The sequence below is a fragment of the Nannospalax galili genome, unplaced genomic scaffold, assembly GCF_000622305.1.
Source record: "Nannospalax galili isolate Female #2095 unplaced genomic scaffold, S.galili_v1.0 scaffold886, whole genome shotgun sequence".
Classification (NCBI taxonomy): domain Eukaryota; kingdom Metazoa; phylum Chordata; class Mammalia; order Rodentia; family Spalacidae; genus Nannospalax; species Nannospalax galili.
Genome location: NW_008355971.1, coordinates 2,809,282 through 2,834,630, shown reverse-complemented (window position 1 = coordinate 2,834,630; position 25,349 = coordinate 2,809,282). Strand labels below are relative to the sequence as shown.

Genomic DNA, 25,349 nt, shown 5'->3' with positions numbered 1-25,349 from the left:
GGGGTGTAAGGGTGTTCCTTCACAGATGAACCAACATCAGGGACCAGGCTGGGGAACACACACAGCCAAGCCTGGTAGGGGGCAGGGGTTACCTTTAATTCTGTGTTTTGTGCCAAATCCCCCATGATGCCCTGTCCCTGAGTATCCCTGCCTACCCTCCCCCCCACTACAGGGTGGGCTCAGGGCTCCACCCCCTGGGGTACAAAGGAATAAATTAAGTGTCCTCCCCTCCACCCTTCCCCAATAAATAGAGTATCCTGCCCAGGGCCTCCCCCACCGTGGGGCATGGTGGGCTGTGGCGGGGCCTGGGGCGCTACATTCATGGCTGCCCAGGCGGGCGGTGGTAGGCAGGCCTCTCAGTGAGAGCCATAGGCCCCACACAGGGGCACTGTGTTGTCCTGGCTCTGGCCCTCCATGTCCATGTCCAACAGTGTAGGCTGTACACTGGGAGGCCCGGGGCTCTCTGGAGTGTCTGGCCTGCTAGGAGGTGAGATGCTGAGTATCTGGCTGAAGGACACCAGTTTCCAGGGGTCCAGACGGGGACGGCTGGCAGCTGGCCGGGGTCGTGGGGCAAAGGTCAGGGTAGTGGGACGGCCAGGAAACTCCAGGGGTCGGCGACGGGTGGGGAACAGGGCCTGGGGGTCAGGCAGGCGGGGGAAATCCAGGGGGTCTCGAGGGCCTGGGAAGAAAGGATCACAAGGTGAGGGTCGGGATAAAGGATAACATTTCAAAGCCAGACCCATACTTGGAAAGTGGTGTTGCTGGCTTCTCCTGAAAAGTCCTCAGATCTGGCTAAGCCTGCTTTCCAGCAGGCCACAGCCATCAGGAACTGCACACTCAGCCTTGACCTGGGTCCCCAGAGCTCCCAATGGCTCATTCATCTGAGTGACTTTTTTGGTTTTTTGAGACAGGCTGGCCTGGAACTCTGTAGCAGAGGAAGACCTTGAATTCCTGATGCTCCTACCTCCACCCTGGAGTGCTGGGATTGTGGGTGTGTCACCACACCCATTTTTATGTGGTGCTGGGGATTGAACCCATCATGTTAGGCAAGCACTGTACCAACTGAACTACATCCCTAGCCCATTCCTGCACAGCCCCCCACTTTGTGACAGGGTCTCATGTAACCAGGGCTGGCCTCAAAACTCCTTATGTAGCTCAGGATGACCTTGTCCCTTGACCTCCTGAGTGCTGGGATTACAGGTATGGGCCACCAAGCCCAGCTCTTAATTTCCTCTAAAAATGGGTCAAAACGGGCTTGTTCTACAGCAGGTATCAAATTTCACAAAGCAGCTGTAAGCAGGAGCCTGTGGGCCTGCAGAGCATAGTAACCAAATGACAGTTAATAAGGGGACCTGGCACCTGCCTCAGCCCTGCAGGCATTATCCGGTCACCTGTAATTACCCTGCATCTCAGGCACCCCAGGACCCATGGTGCCTCAGCAGTGAGGGTGGAAGATGCAGACCTCCCTCCCCATGCTCTGCAGAAAGGGGGCATGGGGCAGTGGCTATGGAAAAGGGCGCTTTGTGCAGGCCTCACTCACCCGGGCAGTGGCTGCTGAGCTCTGGGCCCCGCTGCCCCAGCGCTCCATCTGACGGCGTCCGCCTGTGTCCTCGGCTGACGGCGCGCGCCGCGGTGACGTGGGTGGGCGTGAGAGACTGGCGGGGATCCTTCTTGAAGCTCTCCACCTCCAGGTCCACCAGGGGGTTGCTGCTGGGTGAGGGCGAGGGTGCGGGCGGGGAGGGAGGCGGGGAGGGCGCAGCGGGAGCAGCCTCGTCGCTGTCGGAGCGCAGCAGGGAACGCGTGGAGTTACAATCAGACACCGAGGACAGCGACACGAGAGTGGCCGAGGGCGCCAGGCCCGGGCCGGGGGCTGAGTCGTCCCGGCGTGCCATGGGGCGCCCAGGTGGGCTGAGGCCCCGCGGGAAGCGGCCGGGACGCGGGAAGAAGAGGCCGTCTAGCCAGCGCCGCTGCTCCTCGCCTTCCGCTGCCCGAGCTTCGGCCACATCGGCGCCTAGGCCCACGGCGCCCAGCAGTGTGGCGCAGCCCAGCAGTGCCAGGTCGCAGCGACGCCGGGTGCCATGCCCGGGCCGGGCAGGGGGCACAGCTGGTGGTGGCTCCCATGGCGCCTGCGCACCGGGAGAGGGTTCAGGGGGTAGCGGCACCGTGAGGTAGGACGGGGTGGAGTAGGGGGAAGGGGGCACGCTGTTGCCTTCATCTGCTTCCGCGAACTCCTCTGCAAGGGGAGAGGGTGGTCACTCGGCTGCCACTGCCCCCAGGGGACCAGTGGTAAGGACTGCCTCCAATGACCTCTCCAACAGCAAGGCCCCCCAGAAAGCACTGAGCTCATCCTCAGACATCTCTCAGACACGGCCTATGAGTGGGGTGCTCTAGCTCCTTTTTCTGGCACCTCGCACCCAGGCCGGGGTGATGCCCCCACCCTTCCACAAGCACCCACTCTTACCCATCTCATTGAGGCTGGCGAAGCCAGGGGCGATGGGGGTGTGCTTGGGGGATTTGCCAAGGTTGGGGGCGCTTGAGGACCACTGCTTGCTTCCTTCCCCCAGGGCCTTGAGCCTGCAGGGGGCATCAAGAGACTGGTGGGTCCTGGGCAGCCTTGGGCCTAGGGGCACAGGGGCAGGTGGGCAATCAGCCAGCAATACCTCTCTTCCCCTCCAGCCCGCTCCTTCTGCAAGGTGGAGCTGGGGCCCCATGTCCGGCCCTTCTTCTTGCCCCCAACCAGTTCTTCCTTCTTTGGGGGTCCACTGCGGCTCCATGTGCCGCTGCCACCGCTGCTGCCACCACTGCTGCTGCTGCCACAGTCCATGGGAGTCACTGCAGGGAGAGAAGGCAGTGACACGGGAGTCTGGGAAAATCAATGGGCCACCAACCTTCCCACTTTCCCATGAGCTCAGGGCCCTTTCTGTCACCCTTGCTGTAAATTCTTCATTCTGGTTGGCCCATATTCATTCTCTCTCTCTCTCTCTCTCCCTCTCTCTCTCTCTCTCTCTCTCTCTCTCTCTCTCTCTCTCTCATCTTTTTGAGACAGGGTCTCCCTGTAGCCCCAGCTGACCTGGAACTATGTAAACCAGGCTGGCCTTGAACTCACAGAGATCTGCCTACCTCTGCCTCCCAAGTGCTGGGATTAAGGTGTGCGCCACCACACTGGCCCTCCTCCCACATTCTTGAACGTGCCCTGGTTCTGATATTTGCCAACACTGTGTGGGGCCAAATGGAGGTAGAACCAGGCCATGGGGGTGAGGCAGGCTGGGGTGCATGCCAGGCTGCAAAAGACCTGGAGTCAGCCTTGAACATTTCACCCCTTCCAGAACACTGCTTCTCTGCAACAGGGCCCTGCCTCCCACCGTCTCTCCATCCTGGTCCCCCATCTTGATCTAGTCTCCATCAGTTCCATGGTCTCCCCACATATATTCCCCACAACAGTCATAGGGAAAAGATCAATTTGGTTATGGCACTGTCTTGCTCACTGGGGCCTCTCTGATGGTGTTTAAAACAAATCCAAACTGGGCCTGGTGGCTATGTTTGTAATCCCAACACTGGGGGTGGAGGGTGGAGGGCTGAGATAGGAGGGTGATGAAATTGAGATGAAATTGGGCGACGTAGTGAGTTCTAGGGCCAGTGAGATGGCTCTCAGGTAAAGGTGCTTGTGACCAAGCCTGACAACCAGAGTTTGATCCCCAGGGTCCATATGGCAGAAGGAGAGTACCAACTCCTGCAAGTTGTCCTTTGACCGCCACATGCATGCCATGTCACACATGCATCCACCCACATACATATACACAAATAAATGAATTCTAGGCTAACCTAGGATATATGGTGAGACTCTGTTTTAACAAAAGGAGTAGAGGGAGCTGGGCTTGGTGGTGCAGGTCTTTAATCCTAGCACAGGGAAGGCAGAGGCAGGTGGATCTCTGTGAGTTCAAGGCCAGCCTGGTCTACATAGTAAGTTCCAGGCCAGCTGGGGCTACATAGAGACCCTGTCTCAAACAAAACAAAAGGCAGGGGTTGGAGGTATAGCTCAGTTGGTAGTGTTTGCCTAGCATGCAGGAGGCCCTGGGTTCAGTCCCCAGCACCATATAAACTGGGCATAATGGTGCATGCCTGTAATTTTAGCATTTGGAAGGTAGAGGCAGGAGGATGAGGAATTCAAGGTTATCCTCAGCTACAGAAAGTTCCAGGCCAGCCTGGGATACATGAGGCCCTGGGGCAGGCAAGCATAGGGAAAAGTTTAGTGACCCGAGGCTACGCATACACCCGTTCTCATAATGCACATGGCAGCCTGGCTCATTCACCTGCAGGCACATGCCCCTCTCTGAACAGTGCACCTAGGGGCCTCAGTACCCCCTCGAGCTCCACCCTATACTTTCATCTCTAAACAGCAATATGGATAGCTTTGTCCTGTCCAACTTCAGACAGCTTCTATCCAAGTGTATTCCTAATGTATCCAGGTTGAAGAAAAGAAGGGCTGATCTGGCCTGGACTGGTTTTAAGTGCATGCACAATAAGGTAAAACTGTGTTAGGTAAATTTTAAAGGAGAATCCTCTACTTACCGTCTTATGCCTGTACATAATGTGCAGGTATATGATTAAAATCATACATTATGGGAAAGGACAGATGCAGTTGAAAAATGATTATATGATCAGACCTGTCAATCAAAATACAGAACTGCACAGGGCGTGGTGGTGCAGGCCTTTAATGCCAGCACTTAGGAGCCAGAAGCAGGCAGATCTCTGTGAGATCAAGACCAGCCTGGTCTGCATAGTGAGTTCTGGGCCATTTGAGGCTAGATAGTGAGACCTTGTCTCAAAAAATAAAACAGCCAAGTGTCAGGGCACACACCTTTGATCCCTGTACTTAGGAGGCTGAGGAAGTCTACATGAGATGGAGGCTAGCCTGGTCTATATAATGAGTTCCAGGTCAACTGGGGCTACAGGGAGACCCTGTCTCAAAACAAAATGAAACAAAATAAAACACCCTCCCCCTAAACAAAATCAATCACCAAACCAAACCAAAAAGATTTTCAAAAAGGAGTCCAGATTCCTTACCTGGGTCTAAAGACCCTGTGTGTCGGTGTTGTGGCCCCTGTTGGCCCTTTACCACAGAATATTCCAAACACCCACCTCCCCACACCCCCATCTTTGCTTTAGCCAAGTTGGCCTCTGGGTTGGAAAACATGCTGCCCTCCCTCCCAGCCTGCTGCCCTCCCTCCCAGCTTTCTGCCCTGGCTGTTTCCTCTTCGGGAGAGACACTGTCCCTCTGCACTGTTCTGGGAGCTGGGACGGTCTCATTCCTTCTTACCACTAGGTGCTGTTTAGACCTCATCTCCTCAGAGGTACCTTCCAGCTCTGAGACAGCAGTCTTTGATGTCAGCTTGCTGGGCCTAAGGTGTGCCCAGAGACCTGCTGCACCCTTATTTCTAGGTGTGTCTGAGAGAGTGGCTCTGGGACAGATACACATTTGAATGGCAGAAGGGTAAAAGATCCACCTTCCTCCATGAGAGTGGGTCATCAGTCCACCCCTGGCCTGGACAGAACACAAAGGCACAGGCTCACTTGACACTTGACCTGCAACCGCCGTCGTCTCAGGGCTTTGAATTTAGGAAGTACAGCTCCAGCTTCCCTGGGCCTCCTGCCTATAGATGGTGGCTGTGTATCCCAGAGTCTATAATCCTGTGAGCCAAACCCTCTTATGGTAGGGCTGGATACCCTACTGACTTGACCTCTCTGGAGAAGCCTAATATACCCCACCCTCTCTTTTTGTGCTGGGGATGGACTCCAAGGCCTCACACATGCTAAGCACTGGCTGTACTGCTGATCTATACCCAGACCCAGGATCCTATCTTTCATGGTCTTTCTTGCTCGCTACTGGAAACAACCCTACTTATTGGCTTGTTATTTGTTGCCCCTGATGAGAATCAGGAAGCCAGGAATGTGCTCTATGGGTTTGCTGACTGACTGACTGCAAAGGCCCTGTGTATACTCACAGCGAATAGCCCTCAGCCGGGGGATGATGCTGGGGCTGGCAGGGGGGCTGGCCCCATCCGATCCTTTCCGCTTGTCCAGAGTTGGAGAGGCCTGGACCGTGATCTTATGTTCAAAGCCTGCAAGAAGGAAGAGGTTTTCCTAAGGAAAGGTGCCACAGTAAACAAAGTAGAGGGAATGACTGTGGGGATGGAGCACTTGCCACTGTTTCCTTGGCAACCCTCCAGTGTGGTCCCCAGGCCCACCAGCATGCACATCAACTGCAGTTCTCTTGGAAATGGAAATTCTTGGGCCCTTCCTAATACATTTAGGGAGTGAGGTCCAAAGTCTCTGCTTGAGGGTCCACCACGGTGGCAAGTGAGCCCTGTGCGACTATGGAGCACTTGACATGTGCTTGGGCAACCAAGGAAGTGGAATTTCATCTTTACTTAATTGTGATCTGGTTAAAATTTAAGGCAGACACTTCATTTGGTTATTGGACGCATTAAAGCATGTTTGGAACAAGTGGACAAGTGAATACTTTTTCTACTTTAAATTTTATGAAATCTAGAGCTGGGCATGGTGGTGCATGCCTTTAGTCCCAGCACTGGGGAGGCAGAGGCAGAGGCAGGCAGGTCTCTTTGAGTTCGAGGCTAGCCTGGTCTATTGGTCTATATAGCAAGTTCCAGGCCAACTGGGGCTACAGGGAGACCCTGTCTTAAAAGGATAAAAAAAAAAAAAAAGAAATCTCAGTATAGATTACAAATACCTATTTTTAAAAATATCTTTTTTTTATTTTATGTGCATAAGTGTATTGCCTGCATATGTGTAAGTTCACCCATGCCATGCAATGCCTGCAGAGATCAGAGGAAGGTATCAGATCCCCTGGAACTGGAGTTACTGACAGTTGTTAGCTGCCATGTGGGTGCTGGGAATCGAACCCGGGTCCTCTGTTAAGAGCAGCCAGTGCTCTCAACTGCTGAGTCACCTCTCCAGCCCCAAAATACTTAAAATTTGCAGTGTTAGGGGTCAAACCTCTTCTATGCAAAGCAAGCACTCAACCATTCAGCTACATGCCCAGGCCCCTGGATTAATTTTGTGGGGATGCTGGGGATGTTCTGCACATTAGGAGGTTAGGCAAGCACTTTAGCACTGAACCACACCCCCAGGCCCTAACTGGAGGATTCTAGGCAGGTGCTGTACCACTGAGCCACACCCCCTGCCCTTTTTTTTTTTTTTTTTTTTTTAAAGAAGAGATCTCATTGTGTAGCTCAGACTAACCCTAAACTGTCCCATATAACCCAGGCTTTCCTCAAACAGATTCTCCTGCCTCTGTCTCCCCAGTGTTATAGGAACTGTAGGTGGGGGCACATCATGCCTGACCTAGATCAAATATTTCTGATAGAAATTTAGCACCCAGATTGAGATGTGCTATAAATATAGAACACACTGGATTTCAATGATTCAGTGTGAAAAAGAGAAGGTAAAAGCTCATTATTCTTTGGTACTGCTTGCATACATATAGTGGGCTAAATAAAACAGTTAACAGCTAACTGTTCCATAGCTTTTTGTTGTTGTTGTTTTGAGACTGACCTTGAACTTCTGATCCTCTTGTCTCCACCTCACCCGATGGGATCAGTCTTGCCCCACCACTCCTGGCTTCTTTTTACCTTTTAAATGTGGCTGCCAAAATATGTGTGTGTGTTTATTTATTTATTTTTTTCTTGGTCTTTTTGAGACAGGGTCTCTCTGTAGCCCCAGCTGTCCTGGAATTCACTATGTAGACCAGGCTGGCCTTGAACTCATAGAGATCCACCTGCCTCTGCTTCCTGAGTGCTGATTAAAGGCGTGAACCACCACGCCAGGCTCAGAATGTATAATGTTATGCATGTAGCTATAGTTCCATCAGCTGGTCCTGTGGCTGGCCTGGCTCTGTGGTTTCTAACCTCATAGAGATCCACTGTATGTCAGGTAGCTGACATCAGAGGAAGCTGAGAAGCAATCTTTTTGTTTTTTGAGACAGTCTCAACCTGTACCCAGGTTGGCCTGGAACTGTCTATGTAAGTCAGACTGGCTTGAACTCCTGCCTCAGTTTCCAGAGCATCAGATGGCAGGTGTGAGCCACCACACCCAGCTTTTTGGTCATTTTTTATATGCAATATATTTTAAAACAAAGTTTTAAAGGTGCTAAGGATGGCAGAGTAAACTTGCCTAGCACCAGTGATGCCTACGTGCATAGAGTTGTTAAAAGGAATCTAGCAACCCTGGGTGGAGCCCCCGCCACCTCTCGGGGGTCACTTAGGGGACCGGGTGGTACCAGAGGGCAGACTGATGTGACTGCCGCCTTCCCGCAGCTTGAGCAGGCGGCTGCGCTTGAAGTTTCCCTTGCGTTTGCGGACCCTGGGCTTCTCCTGGCTCAGTTGACACATGAGCAGGTGCAGCTCACGTTCCACGATGTCCATCTCGCGCTCAGCCAGCTCCTGTTCCCGCCGCCGCAGCTGCTCCTCTTGGAACCGCTGCTCCTGTGCTGCCCGCAGCAGCTCCTCCTCACGGCTACGCAGCTCCTGGGGGATGGGAGGCCAGGCTGGGGCAGGGCTCAGTACTGGGCCTACCTGCCGTCCCAGGACACCCGGGGTTCAAAATCTAATTCAGACTTTAATAGCAATGCTGTCAGCAGGAGGATGACTTGGCTCCAAGGGGGGGGGGTGTCTTTTCTTTAATTCACTTTCATTTTTTGTTTGTTTCTTGAGACAGGGTCTCATCTGGCCCAGGCTAGCCTTTGACTCACTACAAATTGTTGGATGCCCTTGAACTTTGGATCCTTCTGCTTCCACCTCCAGAGTGCTAGGTAAGTAAATTGTGCTTTGGTAAATAAACATCCACAGAAGCAGAGTAACGGGAAACTTTGAAGCCCCACAAAAGCAGAAAACAGCACACCCCAACTCACATCATCCCACTGTAACAGACACTGACACTTTGCAAGCCTATTCCAAGGGTTTTTTGTTTTTTTTTTTTTTTTTTGGCTAGGATTTTAAAGCCAATCCCAGGCATCATGCACGATCACCTGTAAGTACTTCAGTACAAGGAGCCTTTTTCTTATTCACCAACAGGAAGCTGTTTTTTCTTACCATGCAAAAACTTCCTGCATGGACCTGCAAAGGCCTGGATTTAGGGTCAGGGCCTCTGGGTACCCAAGGCATCAAGAGCCAGGCTCCTGCTCCACCCCTTCTGGTCCCCTCCCTTCACCTTCTCCTTGGTTCGCAGGTCATCAAACATGTGCTGAATCTCCAGCTTCCAGTCTTCCTGGAGCGAGTGGAAGGACTCCAGCGGCATCTGGAACAGGGCTGACTGCTCGATGACCTCCAGCTGCTTCAGGATGCTGCCAAAATCTGGCCTCCCATGTGGGTCAGGGTCCCAGCATTCTGGATGGGAGGTGGTGAGTGTAGGGGTTAGTGCTGCGGGTAAGCAAGCAGGTCTTCTGGGCACTGTGGGTGAGCAGCTTTCATGGACACAATAGGAAGGGCTCAGGCTAAGCTCCTGGCAGCACGCCACAGGGAAACTCTAGGAAGGAACCCAGGCACTTGCTCAGAGGGATCCAGGGTCAGGCAGGAACCCTAAGGCCAGCTGCACTCAGGAGCTCTGGGGAGCCACAGAGGCAACAATAGGGCTGATGTTCCCAGGCCCCTAGATTCCAGAGCCTTCTCCCCAACTTCTAGGCTCAATGGAATACACAGATGGTGGGAAAGGGAGAGGTGTGGCCCATGGGACCCTGCCCCAAGCTGAGCCTACCCTCTCCATAGGGCCCTGGCTCACCCTCCAGTAGGCGGGCAAAGGGCTCGGGGCACGTGGAAGGGATGGGCAGCGTCAGCTTGTTCATAGCCACACCGTATGCCACAGCCAAGGCGTCGATTTCACGGTAGGGGACCTCCCCGGTCAGCAGCTCCCACAGCAGCACCCCAAAGCTGCAGATGGGTGAGAGGGAGGGGTGATGCTGCAGCCCACCCTAATCCTCACACCCAGCCCTGCCCCTGGGCCCAGGGGGCCATCCCTCACCCCTATTTCCAGACTAGTAGATGAGGCCCCAAGAGCCTGATTTGACCTTCGCTGGCCTGTTCTTCAAATGATGGATGGGTTCGCTCTTAACGTCTCCCTCTCCTTTGTCTCCCTTTCTCACCGCTGTGTGAAAACACAGTGGGACCCAAAGCCTATTGGGAAAATCTAGCCCCCCCCCTTTTTTTAAATGAAGTGCGTCTTTATTATTTCATTAATTTAAAAGTCTCTAAAATTATTTCTATGTGTCTGAGTGTATGCCATGTGTGTGCAGGTCCCTTAGAGGACAGAAAGGGGTGTCAGAGCCCCTGAAGCTGGAGCTACAGGTGCATGTGAGCACCTTAACATGGGTGTTGGGAGTCAAACTCAGGTTCTCTGCAAGAGCAGCAAGTGCTGTTAACTTCGGACTGCTCTTAACCACCTCATCAGCCCCTATTTCATTAATTTTTTTGGAGGGGGGTGTCTTTTTGAGATAGGGTCTCCCTGCAGTCCCAGCTGTCCTGAAACTTGTTATATAGACCAGATTGATCTCTGTTTCAGAGATCTGCCTGCCCCTGCCTCCTGAGTGCTGGTATTAAGGACGTGTGCCACCACACCTGGCTTTCATTAATTTTTAAAAATGTGTGTGTGTGTGTGTGTGTGTGTGTGTGTGTGTGTGTACATTATGGCATCTGGGTGGAGGTCAGCTTGTAGGAGTGGGCTCTGTCCTTCCATCATGTGGGTCTTAGGACTCTAACTCAGGTTGTCAGCTTGACAGGAAGCATCTTCACCTGCTGAGCCATCTCATGGGCCCTGAGCTCAGACGTTGTTGTTGAAGTACTGGGAACTGAACCTAGAGCCTCATGTATACTAGGGAAGTGCTTAACCACTGAGCTACAGCTATAGCTTCTTTTATTTTCAACATGGTCTCAATGTAGCCCAGGCTGGTTGGGAGCTCCACTATATAGCCCAGGTTGTTCCCAAACTCATGATCCTCCTGTATATCAAGATTACAGGTGTGTGCAACCATGCCTGGCAAATACATCCTTCTTAGCACTGACCTTCGATGACCCTTGTTGCCCCTAAACACTTTTACCTCCCACTTCAATCCTGTACTTAACAGTTGAATCAGACCTGCTCTTCCAAACCTCTGGCCCTCGTACATGCTGTGCCTTTGTCAGAAACATTCTTCCCTTTGTGTACTATAACTATATGTCCAAGTCTCAACTCAGGTCGCCCCTCTGCCAGGAAGCCTTCTTTGACCCTACTGTTTCCACAGTCCCCTTATTTATGTTTCCACAGCACTTTCCTCTAAAAACAAGCTAGTACTAGTTACATGTATAAAGTACTTATTCCAGGTCAGGCACTGTGCTAGGCACTCTTGATAACACAACAGAACTATAAGGCAGACAGTATTAGTAAGACCCCCTCTTAGACAGTTTGCCCCAAATCACACAGCTACTAAGTGCTATGGTAGAGCCACACTTAGACCCAGGTCTGTCTGATGCCCATGGCACCGCCCTTCATGGCTATACAGTATCTGAGCATGCGCCCCTGAGTGTCCACCTTCTCCACTGACCTGTGCATCCCTCTGGATCCTGATCACCATGCTGTGCAGTTTCTAATATGCATTGGGTCCCTGTTCTCTCCCAGTAGCCACTCGTGCATCAATGCAGCATCTTCTATTAGGCTCCAATTGTGTGCTCTGCACTGCTCTAGGCACTAGAATGAAATAACCCTAACCACTGTCTTTATGCAGCTAACCACCTCCCTTCATTAGCAGGGGCAGTACTGCTGACATTTTTTTGTTTTTGTTTTTGTTTTTTTTTTTGAGGCAGGGTCTCCCTGTAGCCTCAGCTGGCCTGGAACTCGCTATGTAGACCAGGCTGGCCTTGAACTTAGAGATCCACCTGCCTCTCTCTGCCTCCCAAGTGCTGGGATTAAAGGCATGCACCACTACGCCTGGTCTACTGCTGATTTTTTAAAAAAATATTTATTATTTTTATTTTATGTGTGTGAGTGTATTGCCTGCATGTATGTGAGTACACCTGTGTTGTGCAATGCCACGGAGGTCATAAGAGAGCTTCAGATTTCCCTGGAACTGGAGCTAAGGATGGTTCGTAGCTGCCATGTGGGTCCGAACCTGGGAATCGAACCCGGGTCCTCTGCAAGCATAGTCAGTGCTCTTAACTGCTGAGCCATCTCTCTAGCCCCCTACTGCTGACTTTTTTCTAGACAGGGTCTCACTGTGAAGCCCTGGCTGGCCTGGAACTTGCTATGCAGACCAGGCTGGTCTCAAACTCACAGAGATCCATTGACCTCTGCTTCCCAAGTGCTGGGATCACCGAGCTCAGCCAGTGCTGATGATCTGAGCTGGGCATATATTCCATGAAGATGCCATCTTCCTTTGCAGCTGAGTATGCCCATGGGACTATGTTTCTGGCCATTGGGGTGAAAGAGGGTATGTAGTGGGCAGCAGCTTCAAGGAAGGGTCCTTAGAGACGAGGGCTGCCCTTTTTACCCTCCTTCTCATTGGCTGGAATGTGGCCATCAAAGCTGGAGTTCAAGCAGTCATTCTGGATCATGACATGAACCTTGGAATGGAGACCACCCAATGTGAAGGAAGAAACCTGGGAGGGTTTTTGTTGTTTTTACCAGGAGGCAGCATGGTTCCCACCACTCCCGTGTCCCCAGCAACCTGCAGGGATGCTTTGATTGTCACACTGAGGAGGGTTACTGATGTTAGGAGGGCTGAAAGACACGGGTATCTGGTCCTCACATATCATTTCTCAGACAAGCCTTCTGGGAAGTGCTCCCCAGCTCTTCATACAGTCTAATCCTTTCCTGATGCTTAAAACTATTTCACAAATTTCTTTAAAACTTTGTTTTGGGGGCTGGAGAGACGGCTCAGCAGTTAAGAGCACTGGCTACTATTGCAGAGAACCTAGGTTTGATTCCCAGAACCCACATGGCAGCTAAAAACTGTCCATAAGTCCAGTTCCAGGGGATCCAACACCCTCTTCTGACCTCTGCAGGCATTGCATGACATGGGTGCACTTACATCCATGCAGGCAATATATTCATACACATAATGTATGTACCATACATATACATATTTTTTTTGTCTTGAGACAGGGTCTCCTTGTAGCCCCAGCTGTCCTGGAACTCGCTATGTAGTCCAGGCTGGCCTCAAACTCACAAAGATCCACCTGCCTCTGCCTCCCAAGTGCTGGGATTAAAGGCGTGCGCCACCATCCCTGGCAAAAAGAGTATTTTTAAAATTTTGTTTTGTGTGTGTTATATGTACGTGTGCCTGTTCATGTGTGTGTGTGTGTGTGTCTGTACATGCACGTGTGTGCGCATGTGGAGGTCACAAGGAAACTCAGCTGTCATTCTCAGGAGCCACTCACCCTGTTTTGGTTTTTGAGGCAGGTCTCTCACTGGGACTTGAAGCTCACTAGTTAGTCTAGGATGGCTGGCCAGTGAGCCCCAGGGATTCATCTATCTCTGCCTCCCCAAGGCTGTGGTTACAAGCAGGCGCCACACCTGGCTTTTTTCTGGGTTCTGGAGTTGAACTCAGGTCCTCATGTTTGCATAACAAACACTTTACTGGCTGAGTTATCTACCTCCTATTTTACAGTTTTCTTAACTAAAAAAAAAGCTTTCCTTTTTTCCCCCCTTGTTTTTGAGATAGGGTTTGGCTAGCCTGGTACTTTTTTTTAAAATATTTTATTTATTATTTTTATTTTATGTGTATACATGTATTGCCTGCATGTAGGAAGTGCACCCGTGTCATGGAATGCCTGAGGAGGACAGAAGAGACTGTCGGATCCCCTGGAACTGGAGTTACGGACAGTTGTTAGCTGCCATGTGGGTGCTGGGATTCAAACCCGGGTCTTTGCAAGAATAGTCAGTGTTCTTAACCACTGCACTATCTTTCCAGCCCCTAGCCTGGTACTCTTATGTATGTATACCAGGCTAGCCTCAAATTCAGGTGCTTTACCACTGAGCCACGTCCCTAACCCCTCACTGGGAGATTCTAGGCAGGTGCTCTATCAATGAACCACACCCCCAGCCTCTCACTGGAGGATTCTAGGCAAGTGCTTAACCATTAAGCCACGCCCCCAACCTCTCACTGGTAGATACTAGGTTGAGTGTTCTACCACTAAGCCACATCCCCAGTCCTCTCTGAAGGAGTCTAGGCAAGTGCTCTACCACTGAGCACTCAACACTGTTTATTTTTTTTTGAAGCAAGTCTCACTAAGTTGCCCAGGCTGGCCTTGAACTTGTGAACCTCCTCCCTCAGCCTCCGGAGTAGATGGGTAACAGACCTGTGTCACCAGGCAGGGCCATCTTGGTTTTTGCTGGCTACTGAACCCCTAGGCCTCTGTGCAGCTAGATGAAGGAAAGAATGCTGGAATGGTGTCCTCCAGGCCCTCAAAGCTCAGCTTCAGCGGTGGCTGGGTGGGGACGGTGTGTGAACATCATCTGTGTTTACATCTGCAACTATCTCTGTGTCTTTTTAATTTTTTTTTTTAATTCTGGTGTAAATCTTTCCTCCCCACCTGCCTTGGCCCCCATAGCATTTCACTGTTTGGGAGCTGGTCCCCCACAGATGTCCCTCCCATCCACACCCTGTTCTCCCTCCCCCACTTCCCAAGGTCGCCCCAGCCTGCCTCTCAGCACCTCCAGACGTCGCTGCTTTTGGAGAAGAGGGAGAGGCGGATGACCTCGGGAGCCATCCAGGCGTATGTCCCCGCGGCGCTCATTTTGGTCGTTTTGTGCCATTCGCGGGCGAGGCCGAAGTCTGTGATCTTGAGCACCGTGTCAGCAAGGTTGTGATTCTCAATGGCTTCCAGGATTAGGACTGGGGGCAGGAAGAAAAGTCTGTCACTAAGAGCAGCCAGGCTGCAGGCCTCAGCGACCCGCCGTCTGCCTTCCTCTGTCCCCTCACTACCTCTGGAGACCCCACTCTGCACCACTCCCTCCTGCCCTGGACATCCACGCTCGACACGGGGGTGCCTCTTCTAATCCCTGTCCCAGGCTTCCTGACTGGGCGGGAGCTTCCCGTGGGTCCTCTGCCTCCCAACTCTGACCTGTGCTCTGGGGAGCTCATGAGTGGTCAAGAACCAATGGCCAAGGGCCTGGCTGGCTCTGCCCAGCCTTGACCAGCCCAGAAGTGGGCCTTACAGATAACACCCAGAAGGGAAGAATGTGGTTTTTCCTTTGTCCCTGCTGCCCCTCAGCTTTGGCAGCCACAGCCTGTCACCCCTCCTGTTGTCTTCACTCTGCCATGTGACTCTGCAGCTTTTTCCACTAACCAGGCAGAATGTACTGCCCCACATTTTAACTCTGGGTGTTCATACTACTTATGTTGGCCAAGGAGAGAGGGGCTGGAGAGGTAGCTCAGCAGTTAGGTTCCCAACACCCATACTGCTGCTCACCACCACCTGTAACTCCAACTCCAGGTGACCAGATGCCTGCTTCTGGACTCCATGGGCACTGCACTTACATGTGCATACACACATATGTACGTATTTACAAAAATAAATAAATCTTGGGGCTGAAGAGATGGCTCAGTTAAAAGTGCTTGCTGTTCTGGTAGATGACCTGAGTTCAGCTCCAAGCACTCAAGTCAGACAACTCACAACCACCTACAGTTCCAGCTCTAGGTGATCTGATGGCCTCTCTGGCCTCCAAAGGTATCTTCATGCATGTGCACATACCCACACAGATACACATACACACATCATTTAAAAAATAAAAGTAGGGGGTTAGAGAGATAGCCCAGTGATTAAGAGCTAATAGCCCTTCCACTCCTGCAGAGGAACTAGGTTTGACTCTCAGCCCCCATACTGAGACTCACAACCACCTGTAACTCCAGTTCCAGGGGATCCGATGCCTTCTTTTGCCTTCCATAGGCACTGTGTGCACATGGTGCACATAATACATGCATACTCACATATACACATAAATAAATTTTAAAAGGGAAGGGGGGAGGCAGACATAGCTGGGCATGGTGGCACATGCCTATAGTCTCAGCACTTGGGAGCTCAGGGCAGGAAGATAATATGTTAGAGACCAACCTGGGCTACATAGCAAGACACTGTCTCAAAACAAAACAAAACAAAACAAAACAAAGAATGAAGCAGACATGATTACTGGCCGGTTCCAAACCTAAGCTGTAAGAATGCATGGTGGCACATGCCTATAGTCTCAGCACTTGGGAGCTCAGGGCAGGAAGATAATATGTTAGAGACCAACCTGGGCTACATAGCAAGACACTGTCTCAAAACAAAACAAAACAAAACAAAACAAAACAAAGAATGAAGCAGACATGATTACTGGCCGGTTCCAAACCTAAGCTGTAAGAATCCTCTGGAGTGAACTTGCCCTCTGGAACTTCTACCCCCACCATGACAACCTGCCAGTCCAAGGGACATGGGAGGGACTTGGAGCAGAACCCCTCCAGCTAAGCCCAGCTGTATCTTTTGCCCTCCCTCTGGCTGTTCAGCAAGAGCACAGACGTTACCAAGAAGCTGTGTTCACACGGAGTCTTTGAGGTGGTTTGTTATGCAGCATCACTGTGATCAAGTTTGACTGATACATCCCTGCATACTGAATGGTCCCAGCTGACCTGTGGCCTTGGGCTGTGGTTAACAATGATAGCAGCTGTGGCAGATGTCTACACTGGCCTAAGTCCTTTCTAAGAATGGATTCATAAGCAACCCATTTTCACTGTCTAGCAAACTAAGCCTCTGAACAGTCACTTGGCTAAAAGCATATGACTGTTTAAAAACTGGCAGTAGAGACATGAATTAGCTTTGTCAACCTCACCCAATGTCTTAAGTGTTGCGATAGTATATGCTCTGTGTGTATGTTTGTGTGTCCCCAAGGAGGCCAGAAGAGGGTATGGGATCCTCTGGAACTGGAGTTACAGGTGGTTGTGAGTTGCCTGACATGGGTGCTGGAAATTGAACTCAGGTCCTCTGGAAGAGCAGCAAGCACTCTTAACTACTGAGTCATCTCTCCAGCCCCCTGATGTTTTTGTTTGGTTGTTTGATTATATTGAGAAAAGGTTTCCCTATAGCCCTAGCTGGCCTGGAACTCATTATATAGACTAGGCTGGCCTCAATCACAGAGATCCACCTGCCTCTACCTCCTGAATGCTAGGGTTAAAGGTGCGTGCCACCACGTCCAGCTGATATATTTTTCAAAAGTTTTTAATTTGTATGTGTGTATTTGCCTGCATGCATGTATCTGTATCACATGTATGCCTGGCCTGCATGGAGGCCAGAGGAAGATGGTGTCAGATTCCCTGGAACTGGAGTTACAGATGGTTGTAAGCTGCTAAGTGGGTGCTGGGAATGGAACCCAGGTCCTCTGGAAGAGTAGCAAAGCACTCTTAACCACTGAGCTATCTCTCTAGCCATATCCCGCCCCCTGCCTGATTTTATGCTTTCTCTTAGAGCACAGTGCATTTATTTTTTTGGAATCTCTGTTCCACCACTTACTAGTCACGTATCTTGTCATAAGTCACATCATCCTCTTCACACTAAGATTTCTCCTGTTAAGGATGATGACGGTCCCTATCTTCCAGCATTATGGAGTAAGACTTGATTGCCTGAACTATTAAGTCCTGTGAAAGTGCCAGCTGTTATTAATGTGGGATGAGGTCAAAATGCCCTTTATCTTTTACCATTTCTGGCTACTGCCCCCAGTCAGGACTATAATAACCTGGTAATTTCCTGATATACCCATTTAACAGACGAAGAAACAGAGGGTTAGAGACATCAACAAACTGCCCAGTCACACAACTGGTCATCCTGTCCATCCTTCACAGGCTGCCTTCGGGGCCACCTCTTTCTGAAATCCCATGACTTCCCAATCTGTTACTCTCAACTTCCCAAACATCCTCTCTTCTTGGGCCCTCCTGTCTCATTGTGTAGGAACCCTGGGAAAGAAGTACACCTCCTGGTCTTACCCGTTGTTTCTTTCTGCTTCTCCAGAATAGGCTTAAATCAGCCCTATTTTTTAAAAATCTGTTTGAAAGCTGGGCTTCAAACACGCCCAGCAGAGGCAGAGCAGGTAAAAACAAGGCCAACCTGGTCTACACATCAAGTTTGAGACCAATTGGGGCTACAGGGGGACCCTGTTTCAAAAAGATTTAAAGGAAATCTATGTTTGGGGGCTGGAGAAATGGCTTAGTGGTTATGAGCACTGACTGTTCTTTTAGAGGACCTGGGTTCAATTCCCAGCACCTACAAGGCAGCCCACATTTGTCTGTAACTCCAGTTTCAGGGGATCTAATACTGTCTTCTGGCCTCCACAAGCCCTATGCACATGTGTGGTGTTCATACATACATCAGGCAAAACACTCATACACATAAACATAAATCTTTCTTTAAAAATCCATGTTTAGCCAGGTGTGATGGTATGCACCTTTAATCCCAGCACTTAGGAGGCAGAGGCAGGTGGATCTCTGTGAGTTCCAGGCCAGTTGGGGCTGCAGGTACAAAGAGACCCTGTCTCAAAAAGACCAAAAATAAACCAACGCCCCCCCCCCAAAAAAAAGCCCAAAACAACAAAAAGCCCTTCAGTGGTTTTCACAACATCCAGTAAAACATTTGGCATCCCCTGTGGTCTGGCCCTGCCCCACCTCTCAGATTGCACTTCTGCCTGGACTCCTACAGTGTGTTTCCAGTTTGTTTGTTTTGAGACAGGGTCTCCCACTGTGGTGAGCTGCCCTCATTCACACTCGCAGCAATCCTCCTGCTTCAGGACCTCTAGTGCTGGGATTCTAGGCATGTGGCCTGCTCCGATGGTCGAACTATTTCCGCACTGAGCACACTGCTTCCCACCTCGCCTTCACCCTGTTCTTCCTCTGTTCCCCGGAGCTTTGTAAGGCTAGGTCCTTTTGGTTTTTTACCCAAATGTTGCCTTTCTTGATCACCAAATCTAAAGAGTTCCTTCAACCTCACCCTTAATCTGCCATGTTTTCCCAATAGTCTCTGGCACTTTTTTTCTTAAATAACATTTAAATTTTGGGTTGTTTTTTTTTTTTCCTGGAGCTGAGGACCGAACCCAGGGCCTTGTGCTTGCTAGGCAAGCACTCTACCACCGAGCTAAATTCCCAACCCCAACATTTAAATTTTTTAATGTTTTTATTTATTTTTATTTAATGTATATGAGTGTTATGCCTGCATGTAGGTAAGTGTACCCATGTCGTGCAATGCCCATGGAGGTCAGAAGAGGGTATCAGATCCCCTGGACCTGGAGTTACTGATAGCTGTTAGCCGCCATGTGAGTGCTGGGATTATGAACCTGAGTCTTCTGCTAGAACAGCCAGTGCTCTTAACCACTGAGCCATCTCTCCAGTCCCACATTTAAAATTTTTTAATTTTTTTTTTGGTCTTTTTGAGACAGGGTCTCCCTATAGCCCCAGCTGTCCTGGAACTCACTATGTAGACCAGGCTGGCCTTGAACTCACAGAGATCCACCTGCCTCTGCCTCTCGAGTGCTGGGATCAAAGGCGTGTACCACCACTCCCAGCTAAAATTTTTTATTTTATGAGTGTTCTGCCTGCATATATGTAAGTGCTCCATGTGTGTGCAATGCCCACAGAAGCCATAAGAGGGCATTAGATCCCCTGGAACTCCAGTTGTGGGTGCTGGGAACCAAACCCGGGTCCTCTGCAAGAGCAGTCAGTGCTCTTAACCTCTGAGCCACCTCTCGAGCACCCTAGTGCTTTCTGAAAGTCTGGTATCTACCTACCTGTCTTCTTTCCTTATACCTATCTATAGATGGATCCTATGTAGACATCTACGTATCTGTCACCCAGTATCTATTCCTGTCTACTAGAATATTGGGGGGGGGGTCTCCTCTCTCTCTCCTTTTTACTTTTTTTGGAGTTTTTAATATACTTATCTTTGCGTGTGCATGTACACACATGTGCATGTATGTTTCCACTCATTTGGGTCCCAGAGATCAAATTCAGATCCCCAATCTTGGGGGCAAGTGCCTTTACTCCCTGAGTCATCATGCCAGTGCTGGATTTCTTTTTATTATTTTTAATTATGTGTATGCATGTGTATCTGTTTGGGGGTATGTGCATGTGAGTGCAGGTGCCAGCAGGGGCCAAAGGCATTGGATCCCCTGCAGCTGAAGTTACAAGTGGTTGTGAGCTGCCTGACATGGGTGCTGGGAAACAAACTGAGGTCCTCTGAAAGTGTAGCAAGCACTCTCAACCACTAAGCCATCTCTCTACCTCCGCCCCCATTTTTTCCAAGACAGGGTCCAACACTGTAGCCCAGGTGAGCCCCGGCCTGGAATTCACTATGCTGGCCTCAAACTCAAAATCATTCACTTGTCTCAGCTTCCAGAGTGCTGAGATTACAAGCATGAGCCACCACACCCAGCTGTTTTTATTCTCTTCTATATTCCTAAAGTATATGCTTAAGAATAACTGAATCAAGGGGCTGGAGAGATGGCTCAGCAGTTAAGAACACTGACTGTTCTTGCAGAAGACACAAGTTCGAATCCCAGTACCCACATGGCAGCTAACAACTGTCTGTAACTACAGTTCCAGGGGATCTGACATCCTCTTCTGTCCTCCTCAGGTATTGCACGTCACAGGTGCATTTACCTACATGCAGGCATAACACTCATACACATGAAATAAAAATAATAAATAAAATATCTTAAAAAGAATAACTGGGCCGGGTGTGGTGGCACATGCCTTTAATCTCAGCACTTGGGAAGCAGATTCAGGCAGATCTCCGTGAGTTCAAGGCCAGCCTGGTCTACACAGTGAGTTCCAGGACAGCTGAGGCTACAGGGAGACCGTCTGAAAAAGACCAAAAAAAGGGAGGCTGAGGCAGCAGGTTTGCAAGTTCAAAGTCAGCCTTGAAACAGACCAGGAACTGGAGAGATAGCTCAGCAGTTAAGAGCACTGCCTGCTCTTGCAGTGGACCTGGATTCGGTTCCCAGCATCTACATGGTGGTTAACTACCATCCTAACTCCAGTTCCAGGGGATCCGACAGCTCCTTCTGACCTCTGCAGGACAGCAAGACACCGGTGCACTTACATACATGCACGCAATACTCACACATAAAATAAAAAATGAAACTAAACATTAAAACCCAAAGAGGGAGCCGGCAAGAGGTTGAGCAGATAAAGGTGCTTGCCATCAAGTTTGGTGACTGGAGCTCAACCTCTAGGACCGACATGGTGGAAGGAGAGAAGTGACTCCCACAGGTTGTCCTCTGATCAGATATTCACTGTGATGCACATGCCCCCTTCCCCAGTAATAATAAAATCTAAAAAACTCAAGTAAACTGAAGAATTATTGAAGTAAAGAACAATGGCATCTGATGAGGAATGTGGGGAGGGGTGGGCAGGGCAACTGTACTGCAGAAACCTGAGTCCATCACTGCCCCTGAAGGAAGCCCTGGCCTTGAGAGCCTGCCCACCTTGTCCAGGTTGGGTTAGGTATGTGCTATGAACCACCTGGGGTGAAGAAGGACCAAGGAGCCCCAGCTTTGAAGAGGAGCATCCTGGTGGTCCTGCCTCCACCTACCCAGTGTGTTTGAGGAGCCAGAGTGGGTGTCCAAGCAGGCAAGGACCACCTGCATCTATTTCGCAAACTGGGCAGAGCCTAGGCAGGTCATGGGCACTTGGTGGTTCTCTCTGTCCAGTGTATGAGTGCCAAGCATGGAAGATGAGGACCACTCAGCCCCTCTCTTCTATGGGCTAAAGGCTGTAGTTGGTAACATGGCAATAGGCTTACAAAAATAGTTGGATGGGTTCAAAAACTGTTAAAATATAAACTGATGGGAATAAAGGAATTGAACAGAGGTGAGCCTCGAGGGCAGAGGGGGAATTTTCATGGACTGGGCTTGAGTGTGACCCATTCGAGGGTAGGGAACATGCTACCCTCCTTTGCTGTGGATCTCTTTTGTTTAGCACATGATCTGGCCTTGTAAACACCAAACATAAGAACAAGGCCATCTATTTAAAAAAATAAAGATGAAAGGGGTGTGTGTCTCATGACTTTGATCCCAGCATTTGGGAGGCAGAGGTAGGAGGATCTCTCCAAGTTCGAGGTCAGCCTGGTCTCCAGGCCACCTAGGGCTACACAGTGAGGGCTATTAGTAAAACAAAACCCAAAGCCAACCAAACAAAAACAAAAAATGGGGGGTGGGGCATGAAATGGGCTGCAAGGACAGGAAAGCTGGGTGGTAAGGCTTTCCCATTGTGTCCTTAGGAATATCTAGCACACAGCACTCTGGAAATCTGGAATGAAGGAAATGTCTCATCATCTTACTGTCAGGGTAAGAAACTACATTTCTGGAGTCCTTGGCGGGCACCTAATTTAGTAGGGGCTCAATTAGTATCTGCTACCTCAAGATGATTTCTGGGGACCCCTCCCATCCACCCAGCCCTGTTGCTGATTCATTCACCCACCCAATCAACTTTGTAGAGCCTGTGACTGGCCAGGCAGCCCAGCAGCTTTTTTTATCTTCCATGTTCATCTGGAACTCCTTCCTTTCCCAGGTAGCCTTGTAAGACCAGCAGGATTTCTAGTTTTTGACTGGGGGCCAGTTGCCCCACCCCTGAAGGCCATGTCTGGAGTCATTTCTGGTTCTTATAGCTGGGAGCAGGGGTGCAGAGTGCCAGTGGCCTCTCTTGGGTAGAGGCCTTAGATGCCACTAAACAACCTAAAATGCACAGGATGGTATCCCCATCAATGACAGACCACAAATGTCAACAGTGACAAGCTTGAGAATCCTGGGTCGAGCTAAGCTAGCTTCTGTTCCTCTCTGCCTCGTAAACTCTGGACCATAACCTGATGGTGAGCATCATGAGGCTCTGGATGTGGCAGGGAGCACAGGGAACACTGTCACAATGTTCATGGATGGTGGCACATGCCTTTGATCCCAGTACTTGGGAGGCAAAGACAGGTAGATCTCTGTGTGTTCAAAGCCAGCCTGGTCTATATAACAAGTTCCAGGAGGGCCAAAACAAAACAAGGGCTGGAGAGTTGGCTCAGCTGTTAAGAGCACTGGCTGCTCTTGCAGAGGATCAAGGTTCGATTCCCAGCACCCACATGGTGGCTAACAACTGTCTGTAACTCCAGTTCCAGAGGATCCAATGTCCTCTTTTGGCCTCCAATGCATTGCTCGACTTACACTTACATACATGCAGGCAAACCACTCATGTGCATAAAATAAAAAATAATAAAATTAAATATTTAACAAAACAAAATGAAATACTAAAGTATTCACGAATGTACAATTTTTGAGCTATTGCAACTCTTAGCCTGGGAGACAGTCCACCCTTCAGCATTTCTGAGGCCCTTCTTTCTCCTTAATACAGTCACAGCCTCTCTCATCTGGTCCTGAAGGTCTGCTGCTGCCCCTTCCTGCCCAGACATAGTGACATCTGGCGTCCCTTGCCATTTCCTGCCACCTAGGTTTGGCCTTGTGCGGTTTTTCAGTGGAAGAGAGTTTTCGGAGAGAGGGTACCACTTACTGTTGATGGACTTGAGGTCCCGGTGGATGATGGGCACAGGGGCATCATTGTGTAGGTAGTTCATGCCCCGGGCCACCTGCACTGCCCAGTTGACCAGCACATGAGGTGGCACCCGGCGACCTGCCAGCACCCTGCTTAGTGCACCTCCCCGAGCATACTCCATCACCAGGCAGAGGTTTGGGGGGCTCAGGCAGGCGCCCCTCAAGGCAATGATGTTGGGGTGCTGCAGGGCTCCAAAGAGTCGGGCCTCCTGGCGCACCTGCTCTGCTGTCACTGCTGGGTCCCGCTCAGGGTCCAGCCGGGCGGCCTTGACTGCTACCTCCTCGCCACGCCACAGAGCCCGATAGACCTTGCCAAAGCCCCCCACACCGATGATCTCTTCAAGCTGCAGCTCCTGGAAAGGGATCTCCTGGGGCAGCTGGAGGCTCGCGGGTGCAGAGGGTGCAGCAGGGGCCACGTAGTTGCTAGGGAAGACGCCCACACGGCCGCTGGGCAGCTGCCCGGTCCACCAGCCCTCATCGCCGGACACCGCACAGTCCTGGGAAAGCACCTGGACGCGGTCGCCTCTCCTCAGGGTCAGCTCCTCCTCGCCCACCGCCTCGTAGTCGAACACAGCGGTCCACACTGGCCCCGCGGGGGTCGTGCCCCACTCCCTGACCGCCGCCCCCTCCTCCTCCTCCATGGGGGAGGGGCCGGGGGCTGCGGGGGGTGGCCGCTTCACGCAGGCTGCCCGCGGGATGCTGGGCGCGATGCCCCGAGGCCGGGATGGGGGCCAGTCCCTGCAGGCCCTGGAGGGCTCCTGGGGACCATGGCTGGGGAAGGGCCTCCGCTGGAGCGAGGGGAAAAATAAGATTAAAAAAAACAAACAAACAAAAAAACCTCTTTCAAAGGACGGGGCCGTCCCCTTGGATTCGGCAGTTCAGAAAGGGCGACAGGTTCACCTGTCCGCCCAGATGTCAGGGCGCAAAGAGGGCCGGATCGCGCGGGGCCCGCCGGCGGGGGCCGAGGGCGAGGGCAGCAGACGGCCGCCCCTCCCCGCGCCTCTCACCCGGCGCAACTCCACCGGCAGCCCCCGGCTCCGCATCCCCAGCCACGACCTCCAGGTCGGGTGGGGATAGCGGCGCCCCAGGGGCGGCCGCCCCGGGATGGGGTGGCGCGCCCCTCGGCCTCCTCACGCGAGGGGCGGGCGGGCGGCCCCCATCTTCCTTAGCCGGCTCCCTGTCGGCCCCCAGTCCCGGCCCCCCCCACCCCAAGCCCGCGCAGCTTCCCCCGGGCCGTCGGCGGTGCCCCAGTGACGAGTAGCTGGCCGCCGCCGCGGTGCCGCCTGGAAGTTGTAGTCCCTGCAGGGAGGACTCGCGTTATTCCCAGGCCTCGCGGCCTCAGATAAACGCTACCTCAGACTCTCTCCCCGGAGATGGAGGAGACCAATGCTCCCCAAAGAGCCTGGAGGGCACTCGCTGAGGCTGGGGTTGACGTTAACCGAACTAAGCTTAGCCAAGCAAAACATAGGAACTGAATGAATGGCGGTGAAGGCCCGGAACAGTAGAGCGGCTTTGACAAGGTTGGCAGGACTAGCCCTCGGGGCCCTGACTGTGCATGCCGGGAAATGTAGTCCGCTCTTGGGAACCGGCGCTGTCTTAAGCAGCCGCCCCCACCGCGCTCCCCCCACCCCCAATTACAGGCTTCAGGTAGCCAGAGGGTGGGTCCCCAAGCTAGGAGGGTGAGGCTGGCCGATGCATTTACTGACCTTGGGAATGTAACAGCCATATCTCCTTGCTTCACCAGCTCAGGGACCTCTCCAGTCATA

At 51.5% G+C, this 25,349-nt stretch overlaps 1 protein-coding gene across 1 annotated transcript; it reads right to left on the bottom strand.

The window, feature by feature from the left end:
- Window positions 1-6: 6 nt before the first annotated feature.
- On the bottom strand, window positions 7-24,773 carry Map3k10 (mitogen-activated protein kinase kinase kinase 10). The gene is made up of 10 exons (XM_008853985.2): window positions 23,543-24,773; window positions 14,695-14,875; window positions 9,793-9,941; window positions 9,226-9,401; window positions 8,297-8,543; window positions 6,003-6,119; window positions 2,661-2,832; window positions 2,462-2,574; window positions 1,541-2,233; window positions 7-679 (listed from the first exon to the last, which is right to left on the bottom strand). The coding sequence occupies exons 1-10, from the start codon at window positions 24,222-24,224 to the stop codon at window positions 357-359; spliced, it is 2,853 nt and encodes a 950-aa protein (XP_008852207.1). The 5' UTR covers window positions 24,225-24,773; the 3' UTR covers window positions 7-356.
- Window positions 24,774-25,349: the final 576 nt, after the last annotated feature.